Source organism: Theropithecus gelada, chromosome 20, assembly GCF_003255815.1.
Source record: "Theropithecus gelada isolate Dixy chromosome 20, Tgel_1.0, whole genome shotgun sequence".
Lineage (NCBI taxonomy): Eukaryota > Metazoa > Chordata > Mammalia > Primates > Cercopithecidae > Theropithecus > Theropithecus gelada.
The window spans coordinates 15,683,394-15,709,842 of NC_037688.1; the positions used below are offsets into that span (position 1 = coordinate 15,683,394).

Here is a 26,449-nt window from a genome sequence, read left to right on the forward strand (position 1 = left end):
CCAAGAGGGGCTCACAGGCCAACGTTTTCAGACCATACTTGTGTAAAAAGGCTTTTATTTTAATAAGTAAAAATGGCTAAGCTTCCAAAAGTTCTTAAATAGGATTTCAGAGGGAAGAAAATTCAAGAGACCAGTGAGCCAGGCAGGTGAGGGAGCAGCAGAATCCCCCACCCACTGGCTGCCTCTGTCAGCCATAAATACGGCACGGCCCCGTGGCAGGAGGCCGTGCGCCTCTGTACACACCCCAGCTGCGGGACCCTCCTTGAAGGAGAGGGGCGGGGAGGGCTGCCCTTGGTGCCACCAACCCACCCCAGTCCGCATGGTTCTTGAGCCTGCCAAGAGGCTCCTTGCCCACCCACGAAGGAGGGGGCTGGCCAGTCCTGCAAGCTGAGGAGAGGAGCTGGGGCAGCCTGGGTGAGAGGCCCGCCCTCCTCCACTCTCCTGCCCTCCTCACGGGGCCCAGCTCACTGACAGCCCAGGCCCGCCAGGAAGAGCAGCCACCCCCGCTTTTCCGCCCATGCAATTTGCACCCAGAGCCACAGCCGAGAGACACCGTTTCCTTCTGAACATGTTTCTCATCTCTGAGGGGAGATGGGGCAGAAGAGGAGCCTTCACTCTTGCCTCCACCTCCAGGGGTCCTGGCGCTGCAGCAGGAACAGGCCTGTGAGGCCTTGGGGCCCAGCTCCAGGCCCAGCGGGGTCACATCCGTCACACGGGCAGTGGCCGCGACTTCCCTGCAGGGGCACCGGGATCATCAGCCTCTTGTCCACTCGCCCACCGGCAGCCCACAACAGGTGCCACCAAGAGCAGGAGGGAACCCAGCAGAAGCACACAGACAAACACCAGCGGAGGCTAGACCCAGCCCTGAGCAGCAGAACGCCCCAGCGCAGCCCTGCAACCCACGGGGGCGGGCAGGCGGGTAGCCCTGGGCCACTGGCCCCACACTCACCTAGAGGCTGCAGCCCCAGCCGTCAGGCTGAAATCAAAGTGACAGGCGTCTCACTGGTGGGCCTGCCTCAGGCCAGTACCCCACAGGACCCTGCTGCTTCTACCCCTTTGGACTCAAGGACAGGCCAGGCCTTCCCATGATCTGGGCTAAACAGGGGCTGGAGTCCTGGATCCCAGTCCTGTGGTGGGGCTCACTCCTCACCTAGGACGTAGGCAAGCCCTGCCCTTTCTATCCCCAGGGCAGCTGAGGTGCAGGGAGGGGGATGCAGGGACTGCTCTGGAGGGGGCTTACTGCACAGGCCCAGCCAGCCCACCCTCAGAGAGCAGGGTCCCAGGGTAGAGTCAGCACCCCAAACTGGGAGGCTGGGGTCTCCTTACACTACCCCTCCCCACGGACCTTCCATTTCCCACCTGCAGACTGAACACAGCACTGTCTGCCCTGATGACTGCCTGGGGGCAGGGGAGGTTGTAAAACAGGTTCTGGAGAAGTTGTAAGAACTTTTTAAAAAGGAAAGAAAATAGAAAGCCAATCCAGGTAAGGGCAGCCTGGTGACTATTATCCTGGGGAGACTCCCCCACCCACACTTCCACCCCAGGCTCACCCGAGGGCTGCAGCTTCCTCCGGATGGATCCAGGGCGGCTACTGGTCCCAGAGCTGGGGGCTGAGTGGGCCCGTGCTGAGGGCTGTGGCGTCTGACAAGCCGGCTCCCACTGTCAGCAGGGAAGGGCGGGTGGGCGTGGGCCACGGCTGCCCTGGCTCCCCACCCTGCTGTGCTGCTCTCTACTCCCCTGCCCTGCCTCCTAACCTGCTAACACCCAGTTTCCTCATCTGCAAAATGGGCATGATGCTCGTGCCCCAGCCTCACAGTTATGGTAAGAATTAAACGAGATAATACATGTAAAGAAGTCAACTAGTTACCACTGTGTGCTAGGTACAACTAGTACCTACTGTGTGCCACCCCCACGGCCAGCTGGTCACCCCACAGGAACCTCTGAGGCCAAGAAGAATTACCTGTACTGAAGAGGCTCCTGGCTGTGGGTTCCAACTGTAGCTCCACCCACCTCCGGCAGCTTCCCCGTCCCCACTGCTTCAGGACGTCCCCGCTCAGTTCCCCACTCCTGCCATGACCCAAAGTCTCTGACCCAGGGCCACCTGAGCCAGGCCTGTGACAGTCCCCGTACCTCTAGATGCTCTTGGCTCGACCAGGACCCAAGCTCTGCCCTGCGTAGCCCAGGCCCCAGCTCCACAGAGCGCACCCGCTCAGCAAACTTGAGGGAATAGAGCGTCTCGCTAGTGTTCTTCTCCACAGGGGACACCTACGGGACACAAGAGCTCACTGCCCAACCAGGCCAGCTGGAGGGACAGCAGGGTCACCAGAGGGAGCTCACAGCTGGGGATGTCAGAAGGCTTCCTGGAGAGGACTGAGAGATGGGGTGGGAGGGCAGGCAAGGTGGCAGAGGTAGCGTGGTCAAAGGTGGAGAGGAGGGACTGGGAGTCACACAGGGTGTGTGTGGCCAGGTCTGGGGCTGGGGGCTGTTGCTGACTATGGAGCTGCTGAGACAAGGGTCCCTTTGCACAGCCTGGGGTGACTGGGTCTCGCTGCTAGCGCAGCCCCTCCACTCTAGGGACTGGCCCGCCCTAACCCAAGGCACTCACCTGCACCACCATGAGAGTCTTGCTGTCACCACTAAGTGAATCCTGCAGCAGGTAGGTGAGCTTGGAGTTGCGGAAGGGCACGTGGCCCTGGCGGGAGCGCAGGGCAGCAATGACGTCCCCCAGAGCTGACAGCGACTTGTTGATGTGCTGTGCCTCCCGCAGGCGGCTGCCCTCAGCCCCCGACTTGCCCACGCGCTCGGAGCCAGCCAAGTCCACCAGGTTCAGCTTCCCTGCAGGGAGGGCACCCAGCAGATCAGGCCTGCCATGCCCCTTGTGGTTGTGGGGATCCTCAGGCCAGGCTGCCCGCCACTCTCACCCGTGGTGCGGAGGCCCGTGCTGCAGTCCATGCCTCGCACCGTCACGATGAGCAGCGCATGCGAGCGGGAGCTGTGCTCGTTGAGGTTGGTGAACTCTGTCGTGCGATTGGTGTGGCCAAACTCAAACACCTGGGGGATTGGGAGCGGGAGGGCAGAGGCACAGCATTGAGAATGGGGTCCTCAGAGTCACCTGGCTCCAAGCACCCATAAGGAGTGGCACCACCCTCTGCAGTTTAGATGAGGGAACTGAGGCTCAGAGAGGCGTGGGGACTTGCCCAAGGGTGCGTGCTTAGGACACAGCAGAGCCTACATTCAAACCCAGTTCTGTCCTCTAGAGCAGCGTGGCTGTGGTCAGGGGCTCCCTCCACACCTTGTTGATGTCGTCCACGCTCTGCACCTGGAACTCAGTCAGCCCTGGTACATACAGCTGCCCACTGCCATCTGGGCATAGCCGGATCTCCAGTTTTTCCTGAGGCTCTTTCCCTAGCAGGTCCCTGGAGGGGTAGGTGAGACAGTCACGCCCTCCTCCCATTTCTGGCTGCTGTTTGCACTGCACCCAGCCCCCCAGCCAGGAATGTTCCCCCAACCCAGGAAGCCTTCTTCAGCCATCAGCTGAGCGCATCTCTCCTCCTCCAGCTCCTCCACCGCATTCAGCTGACGCAGAGCTCTCACTCCACAATGCAATGAGCCCTGTGGGCAGGGCCCCCAGCTGCCCACTCTCACCCACGGCCACCTGGTGTAGCCCACAGGTAGGGGCAAGGATTGCCTGGGTCTGGGCTGGGGCAGGCTGAGAGAGAGCCCCTCCTCCCCACAGGACCACCCAAACCGATGGGCTGAGTCAGGACTTGCAGCCAGGTCCCTTGATGGCCTCATCTGTTCCCTGTACTCCCTTCAGGAAGACCCCACTTCCTATCCCCCATTGCTCCAGCACCACTCCAGAGGACCCCAAAACTGCCCCTGAGGCCTGCTCCCCACATGCTGGGGCTCCCACCTGAGGACCTCGTTCCAGCACCACCCCGGAGGACCCCAAAGCTGCCCCTGAGGCCTGCTCTGCACACCCTGGGGCTCCCACCTGAGGACCTCGTTGTAGATCTCCGCGGCGCTGACGGTGATGGTGTACTCCCAGTCAGACGCCTTCTCCTGCACCTCGGAGAAGAGCAGCTGCAGGGCCCGCTGGTTGATACCTGGGTTTTCGGGGGTCCCCTGGGGGCAGAAGGAAAGGCCCCAGTGAGCCAGGCCTGTCCCCAAAGATGCTCGTGTGGCGTCTGTCCCCCAAGCCCCTTGGCTACTCCTCACAGGCAAGCCTCCTTGCCCAAACCTCCTACCTACCTGCCACTGTCCCCCAAAATGCCCTCCACCAGCTGCAGGCAACTGCACCTCTATTTCCCCACCATTAAAATGGTATCGCCCTGCCAGGACTACCCTGAGACTCATTGTCCAGCACTGGGGTGAGGGGCCTGGCCCAGACCCCACATAGGCCAGCTGACGGCCAGATGCATGCCTGGCCCTGTGGGGCCACCTGGGAGGGGTGCTGGGAATGAATGACCCCACCACTGCCCAGAAAGGGGCTCAATCTCAGGGAGGCTGAGGCTTGGGCTCTGTGGGTGGTGGAGAGGAGGCACAGGGAGGAGTGGACCAGTGTCCTGGGGCAGGAGGGGTGGGCCGGCCTTTCTAGAAGGAAACCTGGAGTCCCTACCTGGGCCCTCGAGGCCCTGGGAGCCTGGCCCTCGCCCTTCTTCTGACTATCTCTCACCCTCTCTCTATTCCTGCCGCAGGGGCCTCCTGGTCGGGCCTCAGGTGCCCCTGGCATGCTCTGGCCTCTTGGCCTTGGCCCTGCAGCTCCCTCTGCCCTGGGTGCTCCTCTGACCTCCCCGTGGTCGGCTCTGTCATCTCCCTCAGGGAGGCTGCTCCTTCGCCCAGCACCCCCAAATGCCCTGTCCCTCCCCCTAGTCAGTTCCACATCCCTGGCTTTATTTTTCTCCCTGGCCTGACAGGACACTTGCTGATTTATGTGGACTGTGTTGCCTCCCCACAGTCAGGTTGGCCTTGTGGGGAGGGCCCCCTGTGGAGGCAGGGACTGTTTGGGTCAAAGCTGTACCTGGCACAATGCCCGATATGCCTCAGGCATCAGCAGATACGCTTGAGGACGAACGCTGATGTTTCTGGTGGTCAACTCAACTCTAAGCAATCCCAAAGCAGAACAGGGAGCCCAGGGGATGCTGCACACACCCCCTTCCTCCTCCCACCTGGCCTGGCCTGCCCCCACTAACTAGTCTCACTAGTTCCAGAATTGAGGGAACAGCAGAGTCCAGATGGGAAATGGAGGGCCGCCATGACAGGCTCCCTGCCCAGCAGGCCTGGCCAGCCCTTTCCCCTGCCCAGATGCCGTACCACCTGGCCTCCTTCTGACCTAGGGAATCCCACAGCACCCCTCAAGAGTCAGGGCTAGCTTTCCACTGCCCTCTGTCCACAGTCAAGATCCTTCCTCATCTCAACGCCCCCCTCCCTGGCCAGCCACCTGCTCCACCACACCTGGGAGGGCGCCAGTGACGGGCAGGGAGAGGAAGCCTTGGCCTGGCCCCAGGGGCCACCAGCAAGAGCTGGGCTCCCCCACCACAGCCTTCGCATGCCAGTCTTGCCCTGGGATCTCCTTGAGGACTGAGACCAACCACTCATCCCAGATCCCCCAGGCCCGGCCAAGGCAGCCGTAAAGCAGGAGCGTGCAGTGCAGAGTCAAGGTGAAATGCAGCCCCGGTCCTGAGAGAGGTGGGTGGCCTGCCCTGGACTCTGTCCCCAGGCCAAGATCCCTGTGATGACAGACCCCCCTTGCCTCTTCCCCAGTCCTGCTGGGCCCATTGTGGGTACCGTTGGGCAAGGGGGCCCCCTCTTAAGGCCTGGTGCCTTGGGGCTAACACAGATAACTACAGCCTCTGCTCCTGGGTTGTGAGGACCAAATGAGGCAAAACACACACTGCACAAAACCCCAAGACCAATGAAGGAGCCGCATTCCCTTCATACTTCACTGTGAACCCCCACCCCGTGGGGCAGCACCCACCTCCATCGTGTATGTCTTGCCGGCACCCGTCTGGCCGTACGCAAAGATGCAGACATTGAAGCCATCGATGCAAGAGGTGATCAGGGCCTGCACCTCCTGGAACACCTGGGAAGATGGTGGGAGGGAGGCTGGTGGGGGGCTTCCAGGGCCACTGGGACCACCAGCTGCAAGTCCAGCCACCTCCCCAACCATGCTGCCCTTCAGCAACACCACAGCACGTGTTACTGCAGTCACTCAGCTCACAATGATTCGTGATTCGTGAGTCATACATTAGACATCAGTGGGCAACTGGGCCGCCCAAAGACTGCAGGGAAGACAGGCCGGTGCCTGCTGCCCTTCCCCCAGCTCCTCCTGCTCTCTCTCAAAGAGCACTCAGCACAAGGAAGGCAGAGGCCAGCACATGCCTGGGGCCTCTCTGGCCTGGGCCTGCCTGCCAGCCATCAGCGGATGGGGGCAAAGACAGAACCAGACATGAGAACAGGAGGGCACAGGCCTTGGTAGGGCTGGCAGGTTGGTCTGGGCAGAGACAAGGGAAGAGTGGACACTGAGAACACATGGTTCTCATACAGCCTCAGGGGGTCGGGGGATTCCTAGGAAGGCCCAGGGGACTGATACAGGAGGGTACTCCCAGATGGAGAAGATGGGCAGGGTCATGAAGATGGATGGGGCCATGTGGGTGGGCAGTCACAGCCATGAGGGTGGGAGGGGCTGTGATGGTGGGAGGGGCCTGTGTGGGTGGGGCCATGCAGATGGGAGGGGCCACAGCATGAGGGTAGGATGGGCTGTGATGGAAGGAGGGGCCTTGAGAGTGGGCAGGGCCATGCAGTAGAAGGAGCCACGTGGATGGGAGGACCCAAAGTCATGGTGGTGGCAGGGGCTGTGGGTGGGGCCATGTGGTGGAAGGGACTGGATATAGGAGGGGCCACATGGTGGGAGGAGCCATAGCTGAGAGAATGGAATGGGTTATGATAGTGGGATGGGCCTTAAGGGTGGGCGGGGCCACATGGTAGAAGGGGCCTTGGGGATGGAAGGAACCACAGCCATGGGAGGGGATGGGCTGTTTCTGGATCTCTCCTTCCAAAGGAGGCTTCTAAGGCCTTCAGTCTTAACTTCCCACCCTCTTCTGTCCTCCAGAGGAAGGTGCGGGACCCTGGCTCCCCACTTCTGATTCCTGTACCCCCCACTCTTATTCTTCTTCCTGCCCAGCCCCTCTCCCTCCCTGTGAGTCCGTCTTTCCCTCTCTCCATTGCTTTCCCTTTCCCGCATGGGGCCACACTCACGTCCTGCTGCGAGGCCTGTGGGGAGAACACCTTGTCCAGCTCGAAGGACACAGGCTTTCCCTTGTGCAGCAGGTGGATGATGGAGTCGTCGTCGGCATCGAAAGTCACAGCATTGGTGGCCTCAGGTCCTTCCCCATCCTCTTTGGTGACTGGCCGGACACGAGCAATCACTCGGATGTTCCCTGGGTTGGTTGGGGATGGGGAAATGGGCCCAGGCCATGTCAAGACCAGTCTCCACTCTGGTCCACTGGTGTCCCAGGCAGACCAGTTGGCCTAGGAGTCCCCTGACTTTTAAGCACAGCCCCCTAGGGGAAGGGGGCCCACAAAGCTGTTATCCATCATTCACACTATAGTATGAATTCACTTAGTACATTTCTTCTTGAACAGACCAGCTGACTGGGGTGGAGCTCTGCCTTGGGGATGGGGAGGAAAGGTCAGTTGTGGGGCTCAGGCACTGCACCCAGTCAGGATGAGACGCCAGAACGGATACTCTCTTTTCCTCCCTGGACTTCAGTTTCTTCATCTAGACAGTGAGGGGCTTGGGCCCCAGTGAGCAAAGAGCCTTCTCCTGAATGGCAGGACAGGGCTTAGGAATCAGATGGGCATATAGGCCTGGCAGCAGGTGATGACTGATGGTGTATCTGAGGGCCCAGATAGTGGGGCAGCCACAAGGGTATCTGGCAGCATGAGCTGGTCATGCCACCATCTACTTCCAGCCTTCGTTGGGAGTCCTGTGCTCTTGTAATGAAGAGGAAACATCCCCCACTTCCAGCATGGCCCACCTGCCCTCCCTTTTCACCCATCTGTTCCAGCTCACCATCCAGGTCTCAGCTCTAACTTTGCCTTCTCTGGGAAGCCCCTCAACACATTTGCCTGTCCCATACCCAGGAGAGCCTGTCTCAGCCCTGGAAAGGGGCAGGGTTGGGGTTCCCTGACAATCACCATTGTCCATTCTTTTTTTTTTTTTTTTTTTTTTTTTTGAGACGGAATCTCGCTCTGTCACCCAGGCTGGAGTGCAGTGGCCGGATCTCAGCTCACTGCAAGCTCCGCCTCCCGGGTTCACGCCATTCTCCTGCCTCAGCCTCCCGAGTAGCTGGGACTACAGGCATCCGCCACCTCGCCCGGCTAGTTTTTTGTATTTTTTCAGTAGAGATGGGGTTTCACCATGTTAACCAGGATGGTCTCAATCTCCTGACCTCGTGATCCGCCCGTCTCGGCCTCCCAAAGTGCTGGGATTACAGGCTTGAGCCACCGCGCCCGGCCCATTGTCCATTCTTATACTAAAGTGAGCACCGGGAGGCAGTCTGTGGGGCCATGACCATAGCCTCGGGCTGGAACGGCACCTGGCACAGAGCAGGCACTCTAGAGCTCCATGCAGTGCATGGTGGAGTCTCAAGCTTGACCAGGCCCCAGGTCAGAACAAGTGGCTTTCCAGCTGCCAACAACCCAGTGCTGCAGTACCACACCCCTCGGCCATCCAGGGCCTGGGGAGTCACCTGCCCAAGCACTGGGGCCAGGGCTTCTGAGCTGGACAGACTCAAGTTCAAATCCAAGGTGGACCATTTAATATCCCTGTGGCTTTGAGCAAGTTCCCTGCCTTCTCTGTGCCTCTGTTTCCTTATCTACAGAGATGGGATTAGAATAGCGCCTCAACGGTGGGGTGAGCTCCAGGCATGACTGCCAAGCCAGGTCGAGGCCCCGAGGCTGGTGTCCACCCCCAGCCCTCCTGCAGTCACCTTTCAGCCGCACGAGCTCGTTGTGGCACTTCTTGCGCAGCTGCAGCTCACGGCGGTACTTGCGCAGCAGCTCCTGGTTGTTGCTGTTGACCTCCTCGATGGCCTGGCCTATCTGATGGGGGGTGCACACCACTGTCAGGGGGTCAGCTCCATCAGCCTTGCTGGCCCAACTGCCCACCCCTGAGGGGTGCTCACTGCCTCCTGCCCCTGGCTGACTACCTGACACACACTATCACATGTCAGACTATCGCAATCACCCCTCTGGGTAGGTACTGCTGCCATCCCCATTTTACAGATGATGAAACTGAGCCCCAGAGACTCTAAGCTGACAGCTCAAGGCTGCTCTGCTAATAAGCATAGAGCCAGGACTCAACCTCCACACCATAGCACGAGTGCTTGACTATGTGATTCAACCAGACTCAAATTCCAGCTCTGCCCCTGAGTAGCTGGGGACCTGAGACTGCTGACTCAATGTCTTTAAGCCGCAATTTTCACATCTGGAAAACAGGGACAATACCATCTAACTCATGAATCTATAAAGATCTCCCAGTTACATTTCACAGGGGGAAAGAAGATGCAAAATCACACATACAGTATCCCGCTGTATACAGAATCACACGTCCCCTTTCTGGGGTAGAAGGAAAGTGAATACAGTGTATACAATCGTCCCTTGGTAACCATGGAGGATATAAAACTCCACAGATGCTCAAGCCCCAGATATAAAATGATATAGTGTTTGCCTGTAACCTACACACATCCTCCCATATACTTTACTTTTTTGAGACAGGGTCTTGCTCTGTTGCCCAGGCTGGAGTGCAATCAGAGCTCCGTGGACGTGGTGGAAACTCATCATGAATGGTGTTATCTTGGCTCACTGTAGCCTCGACCTCCCAGGCCCAAGCGATCCTCCCACCTCAGCCTCCAGAGTAGCTGGGACTACAGGTGCAGGACACTGCACTCAGCTAGTTTTTTTATTTTTGTAGAGATGGGGTCCCACTATGTTGCCCAGACTTGTCTTGAACTCCTGGGCTCAAGTGCTCCTCCTGCCTCAGCCTCCCGAAGTGTTATGATTACAGGCATGAGCCACTGTGCCCAGCCCCGCCCATGTACTTTAAATCATCTCCAGGTTACTTACAATACCTAATACAATGAAAATGCCAGGTAGGGGCTGGGCGCGGTGGCTCATGCCTGCAATCCCAGCACTTTGGGAGGTCAAGGTGAGCAGATCGCCTGAGGTCAGGAGTTCAAAACCAGCCTGGCCAACATGGTGAAGTCCTGCCTCTATTAAAAATACAAATCAACAACTACAAAAAAAAAAAAAAACCTAGCTGGGCATGGTGGCATGTGCCTGTAATCCCAGCTACTGAGGAGGCTGAGGCAGTAGAGTCACTTGAACCCGGGAGGTGGAGGTTGCAGTAAGCTGAGATCCCGCCATTGCACTCCAGCCTGGGCAACAAGAGCGAAACACTGTCTCAAAAAAAAAAAAAAAAAAAAAAGCTGTGTAAATAGTTGTTATATGTTATTTTTATTTCTATTATTTTTAAATGTTGTACTGTTATTTTTAATCTTCTTCAAATATTTTTGATCTGTGGTTGTTTGAATCTGGGAGCGCAGAACCTGTGAGTGGGGGAAGGGCCTACCATATATTCACATACACACATATCAATTGGCTTAAGCATGCTCAGAATGGTCAGGGGGAAATGCTGAGAGGCCACACTGGGGGAGTTGGGTGCGTGGCAGAGAGGCCTTTCCTATTCACCTGATGCCCTGCTATGGAGTTTGACTTTTCACCATGTCCACGTATTACTGACATACTCTTTTAAAGGAGAAGAACTATATTCTGTTCCCAAAATATATTAGTCTCTGCAAAGCTATCATACAAATTCAAGGAGCTAACCGCTATAAACAGCTCGACATGTAGGAGGCACTTAAGAGGTGCTGGCTATTCTCATATGTACAAGTACAGCTTGAAAGAATTAAGTTAAACCTAACAGAGATAAGACTGTATCGGCCAGTCATGGTGGCTCACACCAATAATCTCAGCACTGTGGGAGGCCAAGGCAGGAGGACTGCTTGAAGCCAGGAGTTCAAGACCAGCCTGGGCAACATAATGAACCCTGTCTCTAATAAATAATTTTTTAAAAAATATGTATGTAGCATGTTTTTTGTTTTTGAGATAGAGTCTCACTGTCACCCAGGCTGGAGTGCAGTGGCACGATCTTGGTTCACTGCAACCTCCACCTCCCGGGTTCAAGTGATTCTCCTGCCTCAGCCTCCTGAGTAACTGGAATTAACAGGCACCTGCCACCATGCCCAGCTAATTTTTGTGATTTTAGTAGAGATGGAGTTTCACCATGTTGGCCAGACTGGTCTCAAACTCCTGACCTTGTGATCCGCCCGCCTTGTCCTCCCAAAGTGTTGGAATTACAGGTGTGAGCCAACGCGCCTGGCCTGCATGTTTGAAATATGAAGTTATCTGTAACATGTTTGGCTTAAAGAATCATAGTAAGACAAATAGCCGAATGCCTGCCCTAAGCAGTCTAGTTTCAAACAGGGCCTATAAGGGCAGCAGTAAGTGTCATGGTGGGTGGGGCAGGGGCTGCTGTCTGAGGGGCTTTGTCTGAGTTTTGGAGGGAAGCCCTGGGTGGATGTCGTGCCTCTCCCAGTGCGCTCCCTCACCCTGGACCCTCCCACCCACTGCCCTCGCTCACCTCGGCCTTGACACTCCTGAGGGCTTCCTGCAGCAGCAGCGGGAAGCCACGCACCTGCCGCTTGAGCCCGTTGTAGTCGTTGGTGAGGGTCCGCAGTGCTGGCTGCAGGGTCAGCAGGTTGGTCCGGACGCCTATGGGGACACTTGGGCTGTGAGGCGGGAGGGGATGAGAGGCCGCGGTGTGGGGCAGACAGGGCCCCAGTCAGCTCACCTGCTAGATTCTCGTGCACAGCCTTCATCTCCACCTGGGCTCTGGCAAAGGCCTCCTCAATGGCCCGGTTCTTGTCCTCTTCCAGGGACTGCATCTCCTCCAGCATCTGCCCATGGGCCCGCTCCAGCTCTGACTCGTACATGGCAATCTGGCAGCCAGACCAGGAAAAGGCTCAGTACCTCAAGGTGTGGGAGGGAGAGGGGCAGGTGCCATACCGAGAAAGAAGCCCCACTGGTCACCTCCCATGCCCATGAACACACATGCACACACACGTGTGCACACACGGAGGGGGAGAATGGCCTTGTCTCTCTCCCCGTAAAGGGCCGTGAGCTCTGTACATTGGCCCCCAACACCAACCCAGTACTAAGCACACATCAGGTGCCCAAGTCACGTGCCCTCAGGAAGGTAGGAGAGGGCCTCTGTGATGACAGTGACGAGTACCACTGTAGAACTTACTGAGCAAGCCTGTGTGCTGGGCCCTGGGCAAAAAGCTTCCTGGGATCACGTTCCTGAGTCCCCACTGTGAGGTGGGTTCTGGGACCAGACCGTGTTATAATAGATGAGGAAATGGACACCGGACAAAACTTGCCCTGGGTCCCATGGCCATCGGGGAGAGGAGGGACTGGACCCCATGTCTGTGGGGTGTCCGAATGCTTAACCGGTGCATTGGCCCAAGGGCCTGCCTCTGGCTTCCTGGCTGGGCGTGTGCCCCCACACAGCCTGTGTACCTGCGCCCGGAGCCGCGCGGTCAGCTGGTGTGAGCTCTGCAGCTGCTGTTCCATCTCCTTCAGCACCTGCCTCTGCATAGCCACCTGCTCCTGCAGGTGCTGGTTGCGGGCCTGGGACTCGCTGAGGGCCTGCTTGGTCTTAGACGACTCCACCTCCACTGTCTTGATGACATACTGCGGGGCGAGGGAAGAATGGTGCGTGGAGCCAGCAGGCACCAGACCTCACCCCAGACCCTGAGACGCAGCCGGCCAGGGGAAGGAACTCTCAGGAACATCCCACTCAGAAACCCGGAAAAAACTAGAGGAGCCTTGAGGTCCTGGCTTTCCAGAAAGCTGGGGGGTCTCCTGGAACCTCCTCTTCTTTTTTTTTTTTTTTTTTGAGACGGAGTCTCACTCTGTCGCCCAGGCTGGAGTGCAGTGGCCGGATCTCAGCTCACTGCAAGCTCCACCTCCCGAGTTTATGCCATTCTCCTGCCTCAGCCTCCTGAGTGGCTCGGACTACAGGTGCCCGCCACCTCGCCTGGCTAGTTTTTTATATTTTTTAGTAGAGATGGGGTTTCACCGTGTTGGCCAGGATGGTCTCATCTCGTGACCTCATGATCCGCCCATCTCGGCCTCCCAAAGTGCTGGGATTACAGGCTTGAGCCACCGCGGCTGGCCTGGAACCTTCTCTTCTTAACAAGAGGCTACTATGATCCTGCCTGGGGCCCCATCCTGGGTACAAACAAGAAAGGCAAAGATGGGGGCAGAATCCAGAGGCTGCGCTGCATCTGTGCCTGGCACCTCAGTTGTTGGATGCCTACTCGGTGCCTGGCTCTGGATACAGGAAGGGAAAGGGGCAGGATCAAGCACAGAATTGGAATGATTCCTCCACCCACATGCACCTACCTATTGACCAGGTCAAGCTCCTCTAATGGGCTGGCCCTGCCCCAGGCACCGAGGGGCACTGGGCTGAGGCACAGATCAGGTGGGCCAGGGCTCACCTTGACAGGTGGGGACTGGGCCCGCAGGCTGGCAATGGTCTCGTGGCTGTCACGCAGGCGCCGGCTGAGTCGCTCCTCCTCCTGTGCCTTCTCAGCCAGGCAGTCCTTGAGCCGCAGCTCCACCTCAGCCAGCCGGTCAGTCTTCTGCTGCACCTCCAGGTTCAGCTCTGACAGCATGCCTTTACTCTCCGCCATCTCCAGCTGCAGTTGGGACAGCTTGTCACGGAGCTGGGCACTCTCCTGCAGCCAGTGGGAGGCACTAGATGAGTGCAAGGGACAGGCTCACTCTGAGGAGCCGGGGTGGCCCTCCAGGACCAGCATGGGGGCTGCGGCCATTCTGCTCACCTGGCTGTGCTCACAACCCGGGCAGGGACCTGCCGGCTTTGCACGTAGCTCTTGCAGCTCGGCCTCGCAGCGCCGCATCTCCTGTCTCAGTCGCTCATTCTCCACCATCAGCAGGTCCCGGTGCTTCTCCAAGTCGGTGCCCCCCTGCAGAGAGCCAGGGCCGAGGGGGTGCATGTGGTGAGGGCAGATGGCAGGGGAAGGAAGAGAGGCCAGCGGAGATGGCACAAGGGCAGGGGAGAGAGGGGAGGTGAGGAGAAAGGCAGAGGGAAGGAGAAAAAGAAAAAGGCAAGTGCAAGAGAGGAGGGAACGAGCTCAAGAGAGAAACCAAGAGAAAGACATTGGAGGGCAGAGTCGAGAAGGGTGGCAACCCAGGGCCTGCTTGCCCTGCTGCCCCTATTCTGAGTGTGAAAGTCACAAGGAGAGACATATTTCTACCAGGGTTCACACTCCTGTTTAATGTCAGCAACCGGGAAGGAATCTCCCACCCCTTGGAGCCACAAGGCCTCTGAGGGTACCAGGACGTGGGGATAAGACTCTCGGTGTGTTTCTGAGACAGGGTGGGATGGATGTGTGGGCTCAGCAGAGAGAGGGTTGCACCCCTGCCCCTGGCAGGGCCCATCTACACAGGGCCAGGCCAGCCCCCTGTGCTGCCCCAGGACAGCCTTGTGGCCTCACCAGCTCAGATCGCAGTCGGCTCACTTCCTGGGCCTGGCTAATGAGCTTCTCCTTCAGGTGTTCCACCTATGGGCACAGAGTCAGGAGCAAGGTGAGACTCAGTCCTCAGCTCCAGCCCACACCCAGGCCTCCTGCCCAGCACCAGGGATGACTGATGTGGCCGTGGCTTCTTCTAAGGCTGTGGCCTTAGGTTCCCCTATGTTCAAGCATCCCGTCACACCTGGGACTTCAGGTGAGCGAAACCTAGGCTGGTACTGACAGCCTCCCGTGCCCTCTCCCTCCACAGGACAGAGCCAGCCCCAGCTCTTCAGGAAAGCCCAGAGAGCAAGTGCAACCAAAGCCACCCCAACGCCACCTGGGACCACCCAACGGCAGCCCACCCTCAGGACCCCTCACTCCACGAGCCCCTTCCGAAGCCCTGTCCCTGCCTGTGTCTATGTAATGTCATGTTCTCTCTCTTTCCTGTCTCTGCCTGTATCTATGTAATGTCATGTTCTCTTTCCTCTACCTGCCTGTGTCTATGTAATGTCACGTTCTCTCTCTCTTCTCTACCTGCCTGTGTCTATGTAATGTCATGTTCTCTCTCCTCTACCTGCCTGTGTCTATGTAATGTCATGTTCTCTCTCTTTAAAGGGGCCCCCAGATTATACATACTCCAGGTCCTCCAAGCCCTGGATTCACCCTGGCCCAGCCCCTAGAATTTTCCACTTGGGGTGGTCTCTGGCAAGTCGACCTGTGGAGATGGGTCTTCCAGTAGCCAGAGCACACTTAGAACCTGTGTCCACCCCTGCTCCCAATCTGCCTTGCAGGAGAGCTGTGGCGGCCAAGACTATTAGAGGGGGAAGAGGGTATGCACCCCATGAGGAAGCCATGGTTACCTGGCTTATCCCGACCCCAGAAGAGGGGACACCATCATGGTGCCAGTCCCATGAGGGCAGATCCCAGGGAAGCAACCCTTCCCCGGAGCTGTCCTCCAGCCAGCCATCCCCTCCCAAGGCCCAGACCCTGGTCTCACATCAGCCCACCCCCAGAAACCTCTCCTCAGGAAACAATCCGCAGACACAGACTTTGGCTCCAGCTTCCGTCAGGGCATGTTTAGGACTTTTCTTGCAGAACGTCCTGTAGTGAGCATCCCTCACCTCAGGAAAGGTATGTTAAGAGCCAGATTCCTATGTGGTAGTTTAGGAGGTTTACACAGCTGGGTTCTCATTACTAAATGACAGGCAACAACGTCCACTGACTACAGGGGAAAGCCAGGTAAGGCGGGTGAGGGGCTGTGCAGGGCTGGACTCCCAAGAACCCCCTAAGAAGGCGGCCACCATTTTTTCCCCTCAGACCACGGGAGGTGAAAACGTACACCCAGCATCGCGAAAATTCTCATCTTTCAAGAAAAGCCTAGGCCAGCCTGAGCAACATAGCAAGACCCCATCTCTACAAAAAGTTTCAAAACTCAGCCAAGTGTGCCAGTGCACGCTTATAATCCCAGCTGTAATCCGGAGGGTTAGGATCACCTGAGCCCAGGAGTCTGAAGCTGCAGTAAGCTATGATAGCACCACTGCACCCCAGGGTGACAGAGCGAGGCTGTCTCAAAAAAAAAAAAAAAAAGAGGTTTAGAGTCTGCCCCCTTAGCACAGCCAGCAGCATGCATCAGCCATAGTTAAGACAGGCCAGACATCTGGATTTTGCAGGGTGTGTGTAAAATCTCCCTACTTTACATGGTTGAGATGTCATCAAGCTAGTCCCTGTCATCAAACAAGGTAGTGTTCGGCCTCGGAGGTCCCTGTCTCCCAGGGCTGGAGAGAGCGCTGACTCACAGCAGTTAGGCCTGCTCTGAGTGGTCAGGGGTGGACCAAGGGATCCACCCCCACCTCTGAGAAAAAGGCCAGGGAGCTGGCTTTGCCTACTGGGAAGTGGGGCAGGGGGATTCCAAAATGCAAGACCCAGGTGAAAGGCTGGGGACCCAGCCAGGCCTCCTGGGGGACAAGCAGGTGACCCAAAGGCCAGGCCCCAGGAGGTCAGCTCTGCTGCCACCTGGACAAGCACATTCCTTCCTAGCAACACGCTGGGCCACAGGCCAGGCAGGGAGGCAGAGCTTGCACCACTTCTCTGCCCACTCAGTGCCCGACGAGAGGACGGCTCAAGTCCTTTAGGCTCCAGGTGGGAGTAGGGACAGTTTGCATGAGGCAGCCTTTCTGCTAATTTAGTCCTAAAATTGAGAATACCCTGAATACCCACGCTTAGAGGAGTGGGCAGCTGAATTACAATGTGTATATACATTACATGGACATTCAGTCATTACATCCATGTTTATCAAGAGTTTTAAATATCATGGGGAAACGCTCAACATATTAAGTCCAAGAAACATCTGAAAAACCATTGAATATACAGTACTAAAAAGTGGGGATCTCTGGGTTGTGGAATTATAGTTGACAAAATCTTTATGCTTTTCAGTAATGTTTTTTTTCTTTTTGAGACAGGGTCTCACTCTGTCACCCAGGCTGGAGTGCAGTGCCACGATCTAGGCTCCCTGCAGCCTAGACCTCCTGGACTCAAGCCATCCTCCCAACTCAACCTCCCGAATAGCTGGGACTACAGGCACATACCACCACGCCCAGCTAATTTTTTTTTTTTTTTTTTTTTTTTTAAATATATAGACAGGGCCTTGCCATTTTGCCCAAGCTAGCCTTGAATTCCTGGCCTCAAACAATCTTCCTGCCTCAGCCTCCCAAAGTGCTGGGATTACTGTTGTGAGCCACTGCGCCCAGCCAGTAATTTTTCAGTCTCAAAGAATATGTATTCCTACTCTTCCTACCCTGACATAAGTGAATCGACTTCCTTTTCAAAAGGTTGGAGTCTCCTTCCACCCCACCTCCCTCCCCTAGACAGGCTGCTGCCTCAGCATGGGGCTGGGCGTGCTGACCTTGATCGTCTCCACTGTCGCCACTGCCAGGCACTCCGACCCCGATGCAAGGAGAGCAGGGTTTGCCAGTGTTTGCTGGGGGTGAGAGGCGGGATAGCCACTGGCCACCTGCCTGCGGCCCGGGGTTCTGTTCTGTCCTTGCATCACAATGGGAACTTGGGGGCTCCTGGGTTCTGTCTGGAATCTCAGAGGGGTGCCCAGAAGGAGGTGGCTGCAATGTGGGGGGATCAGGCTCGGGGAGCATGGGGGATGGTGAGGGAGTTGAGGAAGGGGCTGTAAAAGGCCTCTTTACTCAGAGATCTCAGACACTAGGTCATCTCTGGCTTGTTGCGGGCAGCAGAGCAGGGGGACTGTGGCTGAGACGCAGCAGACTGGCACCACGAGCACTCTGGCCCAGGCACCAGTGACCTGCTCCGTGGCAGGCGGTTGGCCAGCTCTACTAGGTGTAGGTCTTGGGCTTGTGGGGAAGATGTCCGCTTTCTCCTGCACTTGAAGGCAGGCAATCTCTCAGAATTAGGGAAAACAGGCAAGAAGTCAGAGAGAAGTGGAGGCACCTGGGGAAGGCCGATGGGAGACGGCCTGGGAGCAGTGAAAGCCAAGAGCAGGCAGAGCCAGAAGGCAGGGCCTTCCTCAGGGGAGACCGAGGGCCCTTCACACACTCACCGCAGCTCCCAGCCAGCAAGGGCCGTCCGTGTCTCTAAGCCCACCAGGGGAGGGTCCCAAGCACCACCATGGGCTCGATACATACTTGTGGCCGCAAAGGGGCAGCGGGCACATGCCTGAGCCCAAGACACAGGAAGGAGGAGAAAGCAGGTTCCCCACTAGGCCGCTGAGACGGTTCCAGGACAGCATGGACGTCAATCCAGGGCTGAGGATGGACCAGGCTGGGGCTGTGCGACACTCCTCCCAGGCCCAAGCTCTTCATCAGCCAGAACAACTAAGTCACGGGCCTGCTGCAGGGGGCCTCGGCCCTGCCTGCTCAAGGGGAAGAGGGAGCTGGGCCTGTCTGCCAACTTGACACCACCTGCATTTACACTTCACAGGCAGAAGCTGTTAGACCGAGGGCGGGGCCGGCCAGCCCAGGTCTGTGTTTTCTCAGCTGTCTGCTTCCAAGGCGGCCTCTTACTATCACAGAGAGAAAACCTGCTGGTTACCTCTTTACCTCCCACCAAGCCCAGCAATGATCATCAGCTGTCTGCTAAGGAAAAGCAGCCTCTCCCAGGCCGAAACTGCTGAGCTGAGAAGGCCAGAGGGCCTGGAATCCAGACAACCTCAAGGAAACTCAGCCCAGAGGCCAGCCAGGCGGCCCTAGCAGCACACCCTGTGGAGCCCACAGAAGGCCTGATCCTGGCTCTATGACCACTGGCCAGGCCTGTCTGTCCCCTGTCCATGCCACCCTGCCTCTGTTGCCAAGTCTTCACCTCTGGGTCCTTCTGCCACTGACAGGCAAGTAATAGCAGCTGACAATTTGAATTCTTAAGCCAGGCTGCCCAGGTTCTAATCCAGACATTCCCTTACCCGCTGGGTAACCTTGGACAAGTCTCTTAAGTTCTCTATGTCTCTTAGTTTCCTTATTTGTATAATGAGGCCACCTCTTGGAGGCTGTCTCGAGGATTAAATGAGTGATATATGCGAAGGAAAGGTCTGTGAAGGCAGGGATTTTTGTCTGTTGTGTTCAGCACTGTACTCCCAGTGTCTGGTACACAGTAGGTGTTCAGTAAGTACATGTAGGAAGAATGCTGAATGCATGAGGGGCCAGCCAGAGCAGAGCTTGTGGATGAGGTTGGTAAGCAGAGACAGAAAGGGTGGGGGGGCTGGAGTGTGCTGAAGGATGCTCATCTCCACCAAAGGCAGGAGCTGCCACTCGACCTCAAGCGGTGGGTGCCATGTGGGAATGTCAGCTCAGAGGTGCCACATCTTCCAATATTTCATGACAAAAAGGAAGTCTAGAGTTTTATATGAATTTAATTAAGATTTAAATGTTGGAATTAATTTGATTTTAAAAGCAGGGCAATTAGAACTAATAAATTCAGCAAAGTTGAAGGATACAAAATGAACACACAAAAATCGGTTACATTTCTACAAGTAACAATAAACAATCCAAAAAGGAAATTAAGAAAATAATTCCATTTACAATAGCATCAAAAAGAATAAGGTACTGAGGAATAAACTTAACAAAGGTTAAATATTGTATGCTAAAAACTGCAAAATACTGGTGAAAGAAATTAAAAATGACACCAATAAATGGAAAGACATTCCATGTTCATGGATTAGAAGATTTAATACTGTTAAGGTGTCGATACTACCCAAAGTGATCTACAGATTCAATGCAATGCCTAACAAAATCCCAATGACATTTTCTGAAGAAATAGAAAAATCCTTATCAGAGGACACCATATAGCTAAAACAGTCTTGAAAGACTGAGGGTCTCACACTTCCTGGTTCCAAAACTCACTAAAAAGCTACAGCAATTGGCTACAGCAATTACTGGCTCATGCCTGTAATCCCAGCACTTTGGAAGGTCGAGGCAGGCGGATCACCTCAGGTCAGGAGTTCGAGGCCAGCCTGGCCAACATGGCGAAACCCCATCTCTACTAAAAATACAAAAATTAGCCAGGCCTCATGGCAGGCACCTGTAGTCCCAGCTACTCAGGAGGCTGAGGCAGGAGAATCACTTGAACCCGAGAGACAGAAATTGCAGTGAGCTGAGATCGTGCCTCTGTGCTACAGCCTGGGCGGCAGAGTGAGACTCCATCTCAAATGAAAAAAAAAAACTACAGCAATCAAAGCAGTGTGGTACTGGCATTAAAACAGACATAAATACCAATGGAATGGAATACAGAGTCCAGAAATAAACCCTGACATACATGGTTAAATGATTTTTGACAAGGTTGCCAAGACCATTTAATGTGGGAAAGGATAATCTTTTCAACAAATGGTGCTGAGAAAACTGGATATCCACAGGCAAAAGAATGGAGTTGGATTCTTACCTTATACCATATACAAAAATTCACTCAAAATAGATCAAAGAGGGCCAGGCATGGTATAATCCCAGCACTTTGGGACGCCAAGGTTGGAGGACTGCTTGAGCCCAGGAGTTCTAGACCAGCCTGGGCAACATAGGGAGACCCTGTCTCTACAACAAGTAAACAAAATTAGCTGGGCATGGTGGCACATGCCTGTGGTCCCAGCTACTAGGGAGGCTGAGGCGGGAGGATCACTTGAGCCCAGGAGGCCAAGGCCGCAGTGAGCCATAATCACACCACCACACTGCAGCCTGGGCAACAGAGCAAGATCTTGTGTCAAAATGAAAAAAAAAAAAAGCCCCAAAGACCTAAATGTGAGAGCTAAAACTATAAAACTCTCAGAAGAAAATAGAGGAGAAAATGTCATGACATTAAATTTGGCAATGATTTCTTGGATATACACCAAAAGCAGAGGCAATAAAAGAAAAAATAGGTAAGTCGGACTTCATCAAAATTAAACACTTTTGTACAACAAAGGACACTATCAACAGAGTGAAAAGGCAACACGTGGAAAATATTCACAAATCATTAATCTGATAAGGAGCTATTATTCTGGATATATAAAGAACTACAACTCAACAACAACAAACCCAATTAAAGAATGAGCAAAGAACTTGAACAGAAATTTCTCCAGGGAAGACATACAAATAGCTAAAACAGACATGAAAAGATATTTAATATCGCTGGCATTAGGGAAATGCAACTCAAAACCACTATGAGATACCACTGCACACCTATTAGGATGGCTGTTACAAAAATAAAAATAAGCAGGAGCAAGTCCCAGCTACTCCAGGAGGCTGAGGCATGAAGATTGCCTGAGGCCAGGAGTTCAGAGGCTGCAGTGAGCTACGACCATGAATGGCTGCTGCACTCTAGCCTGGGCAACATAGCGAGACCTCATTTCTACAAATAAATAAAGAAAACGAAAAACCAAGTGCTCATAAGGATATGGAGAAACTGGAACCTCTGTGCACTGTTGGTGGGAATGTAAAATGGTGCAGCCACTATGCAAAACAGTATAATGGTTCCTCAAAAAATTAAAAATAGAACTAACATATGATCCAGCAATTCCATTTCTGGGTATCTACCCAAAAGAATTTAAAGGAGGGACTCAAAGAGATACTTGTACACTCACTTTTATAGCAGCATTATTCACAGTAACCAAAAGGTAGAAGCAACCCATGGATGGATGAATGGAAAAACAAAACAAACAAAATATGGTCTATCCATACAATGAAATATTATCCAGCCTTAAAAAGGAAGAAAATTCTGCTGCATGCTACATGGATGAACTTTGAGGACATTATACTAAGTGAAATAAGCCAGTCACAGAAGGACAAATATTGGATGATTCCACTTACATGAGTAGTCAAACCCACGGAGATAGATAGAGAATGAGGAGTTACTGTTTAATGGGGCCCAAATTTCAGTAGGAGAAGATGAAAAGAGTTCCGGAGATGGATGGTGTATTAGTGAGTTTTCACACTGCTATAAAGAAATACCTAAGACTGGGTAATTTATAAAGAAAAGAGGTTTCATCAGGCACAGTGTCTCACACCGGTAATCCCAGCACTCTGGGAGGCCGAGGCAGGTGGATCATTTGAGGTCAGGAGTCTAAGACCAGCCTGGCCAACATGGTGAAACCCTGTCTCTACTAAAAATACAAAAGCCGGGCATGGTGGTGTACACCTGTAGTCCCAGTTTACGCAGGAGCCTGAGGCAGGAGAATCACTTGAACCCAGGAAGTGGAAGTTGCAGTGAGCTGAGATTGTGCCACTGTATTCCAGCCTGGGAGACAGAGACTCCGTCTCAAAAAATAAAAATAAGTAAGTAAATAAATAAATAAACAGATAAATAAAAGAAAAGAGGTTTAATTGACTCACAGTTCCACATGGCTGGGGAGGCCTCAGGAAACTTATAATGCTGGCAGAAGGAGAAGGAGACACAAGGCATGTCTTCCATGGTAGCAGGAGAGAGAGAGTGAGCACACGAAGGGCAAACTGCCACTTTTAAACCATCAGACCTCATGAGAACTCGCTATCACAACAACTGCATGGAGGAAACCACCCCATGATCCGTTCACCTCTCACCAGGTCCCTCCCTTGACATGTGGGGATTATAATTCGAGATGAAATTTGGGTGGGGACACAGAGCCAAACCATATCAGATGGTGATGGTTGTTGCACAACGAGAATGTACTGCTACTGAACTTAACTCTCAAAAATGCTTCAGATCAGCCAGGCGCGGTGGCTCACGCCTGTAATCCCAGCACTGTGGGAGGCTGAAGCAGGTGGATCACCTGAGGTCAGGAATTTAAGACCAGCCTGGCCAACATGGTGAAACCCTATCTCTACTAAAAATACAAAAATTAGCCAGGTGTGGTGGTGCGCACCTGTAGTCCCAGTTACTCAGGAGGCTGAAGTGGGAGAATTCCTTGAACCCAGGAGGCAGAGGTTGCAGTGAGCTGAGATCGTGCCACTTCACTCCAGCCTGGGTGACAGAGCAAGACTCTCTCAAACAAACAAACAAACAAAAAATGCTTAAGATGGTAAATTTTATGTTACATCTATTTTTAAAATGATAAAAAAAAAATAAAGAAGAAGAAGAAGACGGCAGCCAAACAAGACACATTTGAGGGCAAGAGCTAGTTTTCCAGCCTGTGGCCTCTGAAGACAATTTCTTTTTTTTTTTTTTTTTTTTTTTTTGAGATGGAGTCTTGCTCTGTCACGCAGGCTGGAGTACAGTGGCGCAATCTTGGCTCACTGCAACCTTCGCCTCCCAGGTTCAAGCCTCCCTAGTAGCTAGATTTACAAGCGTGCAACACCACACCCGGCTAATTCTTATATTTTTAGTAGAAACGGGGTTTCACCATGTTGGCCAGGCTGGTCTCGAACTCCTGACCTCAGATGATCTGCCCACCTCGGCCTCCCAAAGTTCTGGGATTATAGGTGTGANTTACAAGCGTGCAACACCACACCCGGCTAATTCTTATATTTTTAGTAGAAACGGGGTTTCACCATGTTGGCCAGGCTGGTCTCGAACTCCTGACCTCAGATGATCTGCCCACCTCGGCCTCCCAAAGTTCTGGGATTATAGGTGTGAGCCACTGTGCCCGGCCTGAAGACAGTTTTTTAAGGTTCACTCTTGAGGTGCAGGGGCCAGGAAGGGAGTGCGGTGAGTGTCGGGCACAGTGGCTCACGCCTGTAATCCCAGCACTTTGGGAGGCTGAGGCAGGCAGATCTCTTGAGTCCAGGAGTTTGAGATCTGCATAGGCAATATAGCAAGACTCCGTCTGGACAGAAAATACAAAAGTGGGCCAGATGTGGTGGACACCTGTGGTCCCAGTTATTCAGGAGGCTTAGGTGGGAGGATGGCTTGAGCCCGGTAGGCAGGGGCTACAGTGAGCTGTGATCACGCCCCTGCACTCCAGCCTGGGTGACAGAGTGAGACCGTCTCAACAAAGGAGTGTAGTGAGGTCTGGGCAGCATGTCACATTGTTGGGAACTTCAGGAACCTTGAGGCCATGGCTCTAGGGACATCCACAAGAGGACAGGGGAACTCAAGGCCAGCAGGACGTGGCCTGGAACTGTTGTTAACAACACTGGGGAGGGTCATCCCAACAGCCACAGCCTCCTGTGCTCACCAGACCGAGATGAGCAGCCTCTGTGGCCTGGGTCAGCTGGGTGCTCAGGACTATGGACCTTTGGCCCAATTGCTCTCAGTATATACAAACACCTCCTCCACCTGGCACAGCTGTGGGGAGGCCTGAAAAGACCACTGCAGCCCCCACAAGCCCAGATCCGAACAGTGATAATGGAGCCCCGTGAACTGAGTCAGCTTTGCCAGTAGGGCAGGGGGATTTCATAAGATCATTTTTCATCCCCTATTCCCCTGAGGTAGGAACTATTATTATCCCCATTTTACAGGAAGAAAAACTGAGCTCCTAAGAGGTTAAGCCTTGGTTAGGCAACTTACTTGAGGTCACCTGACCAGTAAGTGGTGGACCTAGCACTGGAACTCGCATCTGACTGACCCTTGCAGAACCCTCACCCTTAACCATGGGGCCACACAGCCTTGCAGGAACAGCAGTGTGAGAAAGCAGCCGATCAGAAGCCAGTGTGCACAGGGCTGGGAACACAGCACCACGGAAAACAAGGCACAGTGTATCCCCTGGCGGGCTTTGCTTAGAGAGGCAACGTTCAGAATTCCAGGGAAGTCCAAGTCTGCGTCAAACCACAGTGAGGCTAGCAGGAGACCAGGGCACACGGGAGTGATAGCTCACGACGCACCACACATTACAGTTGACCATCCTTTTTTCTGTCCACTCTTACAACAGATCCACCCCTAAACTGCAATGGAACATTTGTAAGCCCCAGTTTAGAGACTGGGAAGTGAAGGCTCAGAGAGAAGGTGACTTCCTACACCTGCCCAGCTGGCACATGGCATAGCCAGAATAGAATCCTGCTCACGGGATTCCAAATCCAAAACTCTCCCAGTAACAACAATGGTGTGGCCACAGCAACACCAGTGACTCACTAAGGATCATCTCACCACATCCTATTATTACATCCATTTCACAGATGAGGAAACTGACCTGCAGAGTGGTAATTAACTGTCCCAAGGTCACATAGCTAATGAGTAGTGCCAAAGTCAGGGTTTGAACCCAGCTCTAGACCCATGTGGTTGGCCATATCTCCACAAGGTTGGGCCCCCCAGAGAGTATCTCAGAGACCTGGAGCTTCAGATACATCCCCTGAGAAATTTCCAGAAAAGAGCTGCAGTCAGAAAGTTCAAGGATAGGCCGGGTGCCGTGGCTCATGCCTGTAATCCCAGCACCTTGGGAGGCCAAGGCAGGTGGATCACCTGAGGTCAGGAGTTCGAGACCAGCCTGAACAACATGATGAAACCCCATCTCTACTAAAAATACAAATTAGCCAGGCATGGTGATGGATACCTGCAATCCTAGCTACTCAGGAGGCTGATGCAGGACAATCGATTGAACCTGGGAGGTGGAGATTGCAGTGAGCCGAGATCGCGCCATTGCATTCCAGCCTGGGCAACGAGAACAAAACTCCATCTCAAAAGAAAGGAAAAGAAAAAGAAAAACAACGTTCAAGGACAAAATGAGAACAAAGACCAGGAACCATTCTGAATTCCCAAGTCACTTGCGGGACTGGGATAGGCTCAGGGTTTCTCCTAAGAGTGGCTGCAGAGCTGGGGGTCAAAGAACTAAAAAGGCTGGGATGTTTCCTCCTCAGTTTCCCTTCTTAAAACGTAAGTTGATTTTGTTAATTAAAGGAAAAATGTTTTCAAAAACCTCTTTAAAGTCACAAAAGGTTAGATACTATGATTTTACTTCTATGAAATGTTCAGAAAAGACAAATCCATAAAAACAGAAAGCAGATTAAAGGTTGCTAGGGGCCGTGAGGCAAGAAGCATGGGGAGTGACCGTCAGTAGGCCCGGTGGAGTGATGAAGATGTTTGGCAATGAGACACTGGTGATGGGTGCATTGCCATCTTAATATACTTACCACCGACTACCGAACTATACACCTTCAAGGGGTGAATTTTATGGCATGTGAATTATATCTCCACAAAGTCCTTTTCTTTTCTTTCTTTTTTTTTTTGACGGAGTTTTGCTCTTGTTGCCTAGGCTGGAGTGCAGTGGCGTGATCTTGGCTCACTGCAACCTTCCCTTCCCAGGTTCAAGTGATTCTCCTGCCTCAGCCTGCCGAGTAGTTAGGATTACAGGTGCCCGCCACCACACCCAGCTAATTTTTGTAATTTTAGTAGAGACGTGGTTTCACTATGTTGGCCAGGCTGGTCTTGAACTCCTGACCTCAAGCGATCCACTTGCC

The 26,449-nt window shown here is 54.1% G+C and overlaps 1 protein-coding gene across 1 annotated transcript in view; it reads right to left on the reverse strand.

Moving 5' to 3' along the window:
- Nucleotides 1–38: 38 nt before the first annotated feature.
- KIFC3 (kinesin family member C3) overlaps nucleotides 39–26,449 on the reverse strand; it is a 105,421-nt gene continuing 79,010 nt past the window's right edge. Inside the window, exons 4-19 of the mRNA XM_025369809.1 lie at nucleotides 14,646–14,711; nucleotides 13,971–14,114; nucleotides 13,626–13,865; nucleotides 12,643–12,816; nucleotides 11,915–12,062; nucleotides 11,705–11,835; nucleotides 8,994–9,105; nucleotides 7,258–7,439; nucleotides 5,978–6,082; nucleotides 3,995–4,125; nucleotides 3,293–3,416; nucleotides 2,922–3,051; nucleotides 2,606–2,835; nucleotides 2,131–2,265; nucleotides 1,551–1,659; nucleotides 39–734 (exon numbers count right to left, since the gene is read on the reverse strand). Coding sequence (XP_025225594.1) covers nucleotides 709–734; nucleotides 1,551–1,659; nucleotides 2,131–2,265; nucleotides 2,606–2,835; nucleotides 2,922–3,051; nucleotides 3,293–3,416; nucleotides 3,995–4,125; nucleotides 5,978–6,082; nucleotides 7,258–7,439; nucleotides 8,994–9,105; nucleotides 11,705–11,835; nucleotides 11,915–12,062; nucleotides 12,643–12,816; nucleotides 13,626–13,865; nucleotides 13,971–14,114; nucleotides 14,646–14,711 — 2,187 coding nt within the window. The 3' untranslated portion in view covers nucleotides 39–708. The remainder of the gene's footprint in view (nucleotides 735–1,550; nucleotides 1,660–2,130; nucleotides 2,266–2,605; nucleotides 2,836–2,921; nucleotides 3,052–3,292; nucleotides 3,417–3,994; nucleotides 4,126–5,977; nucleotides 6,083–7,257; nucleotides 7,440–8,993; nucleotides 9,106–11,704; nucleotides 11,836–11,914; nucleotides 12,063–12,642; nucleotides 12,817–13,625; nucleotides 13,866–13,970; nucleotides 14,115–14,645; nucleotides 14,712–26,449) is intronic.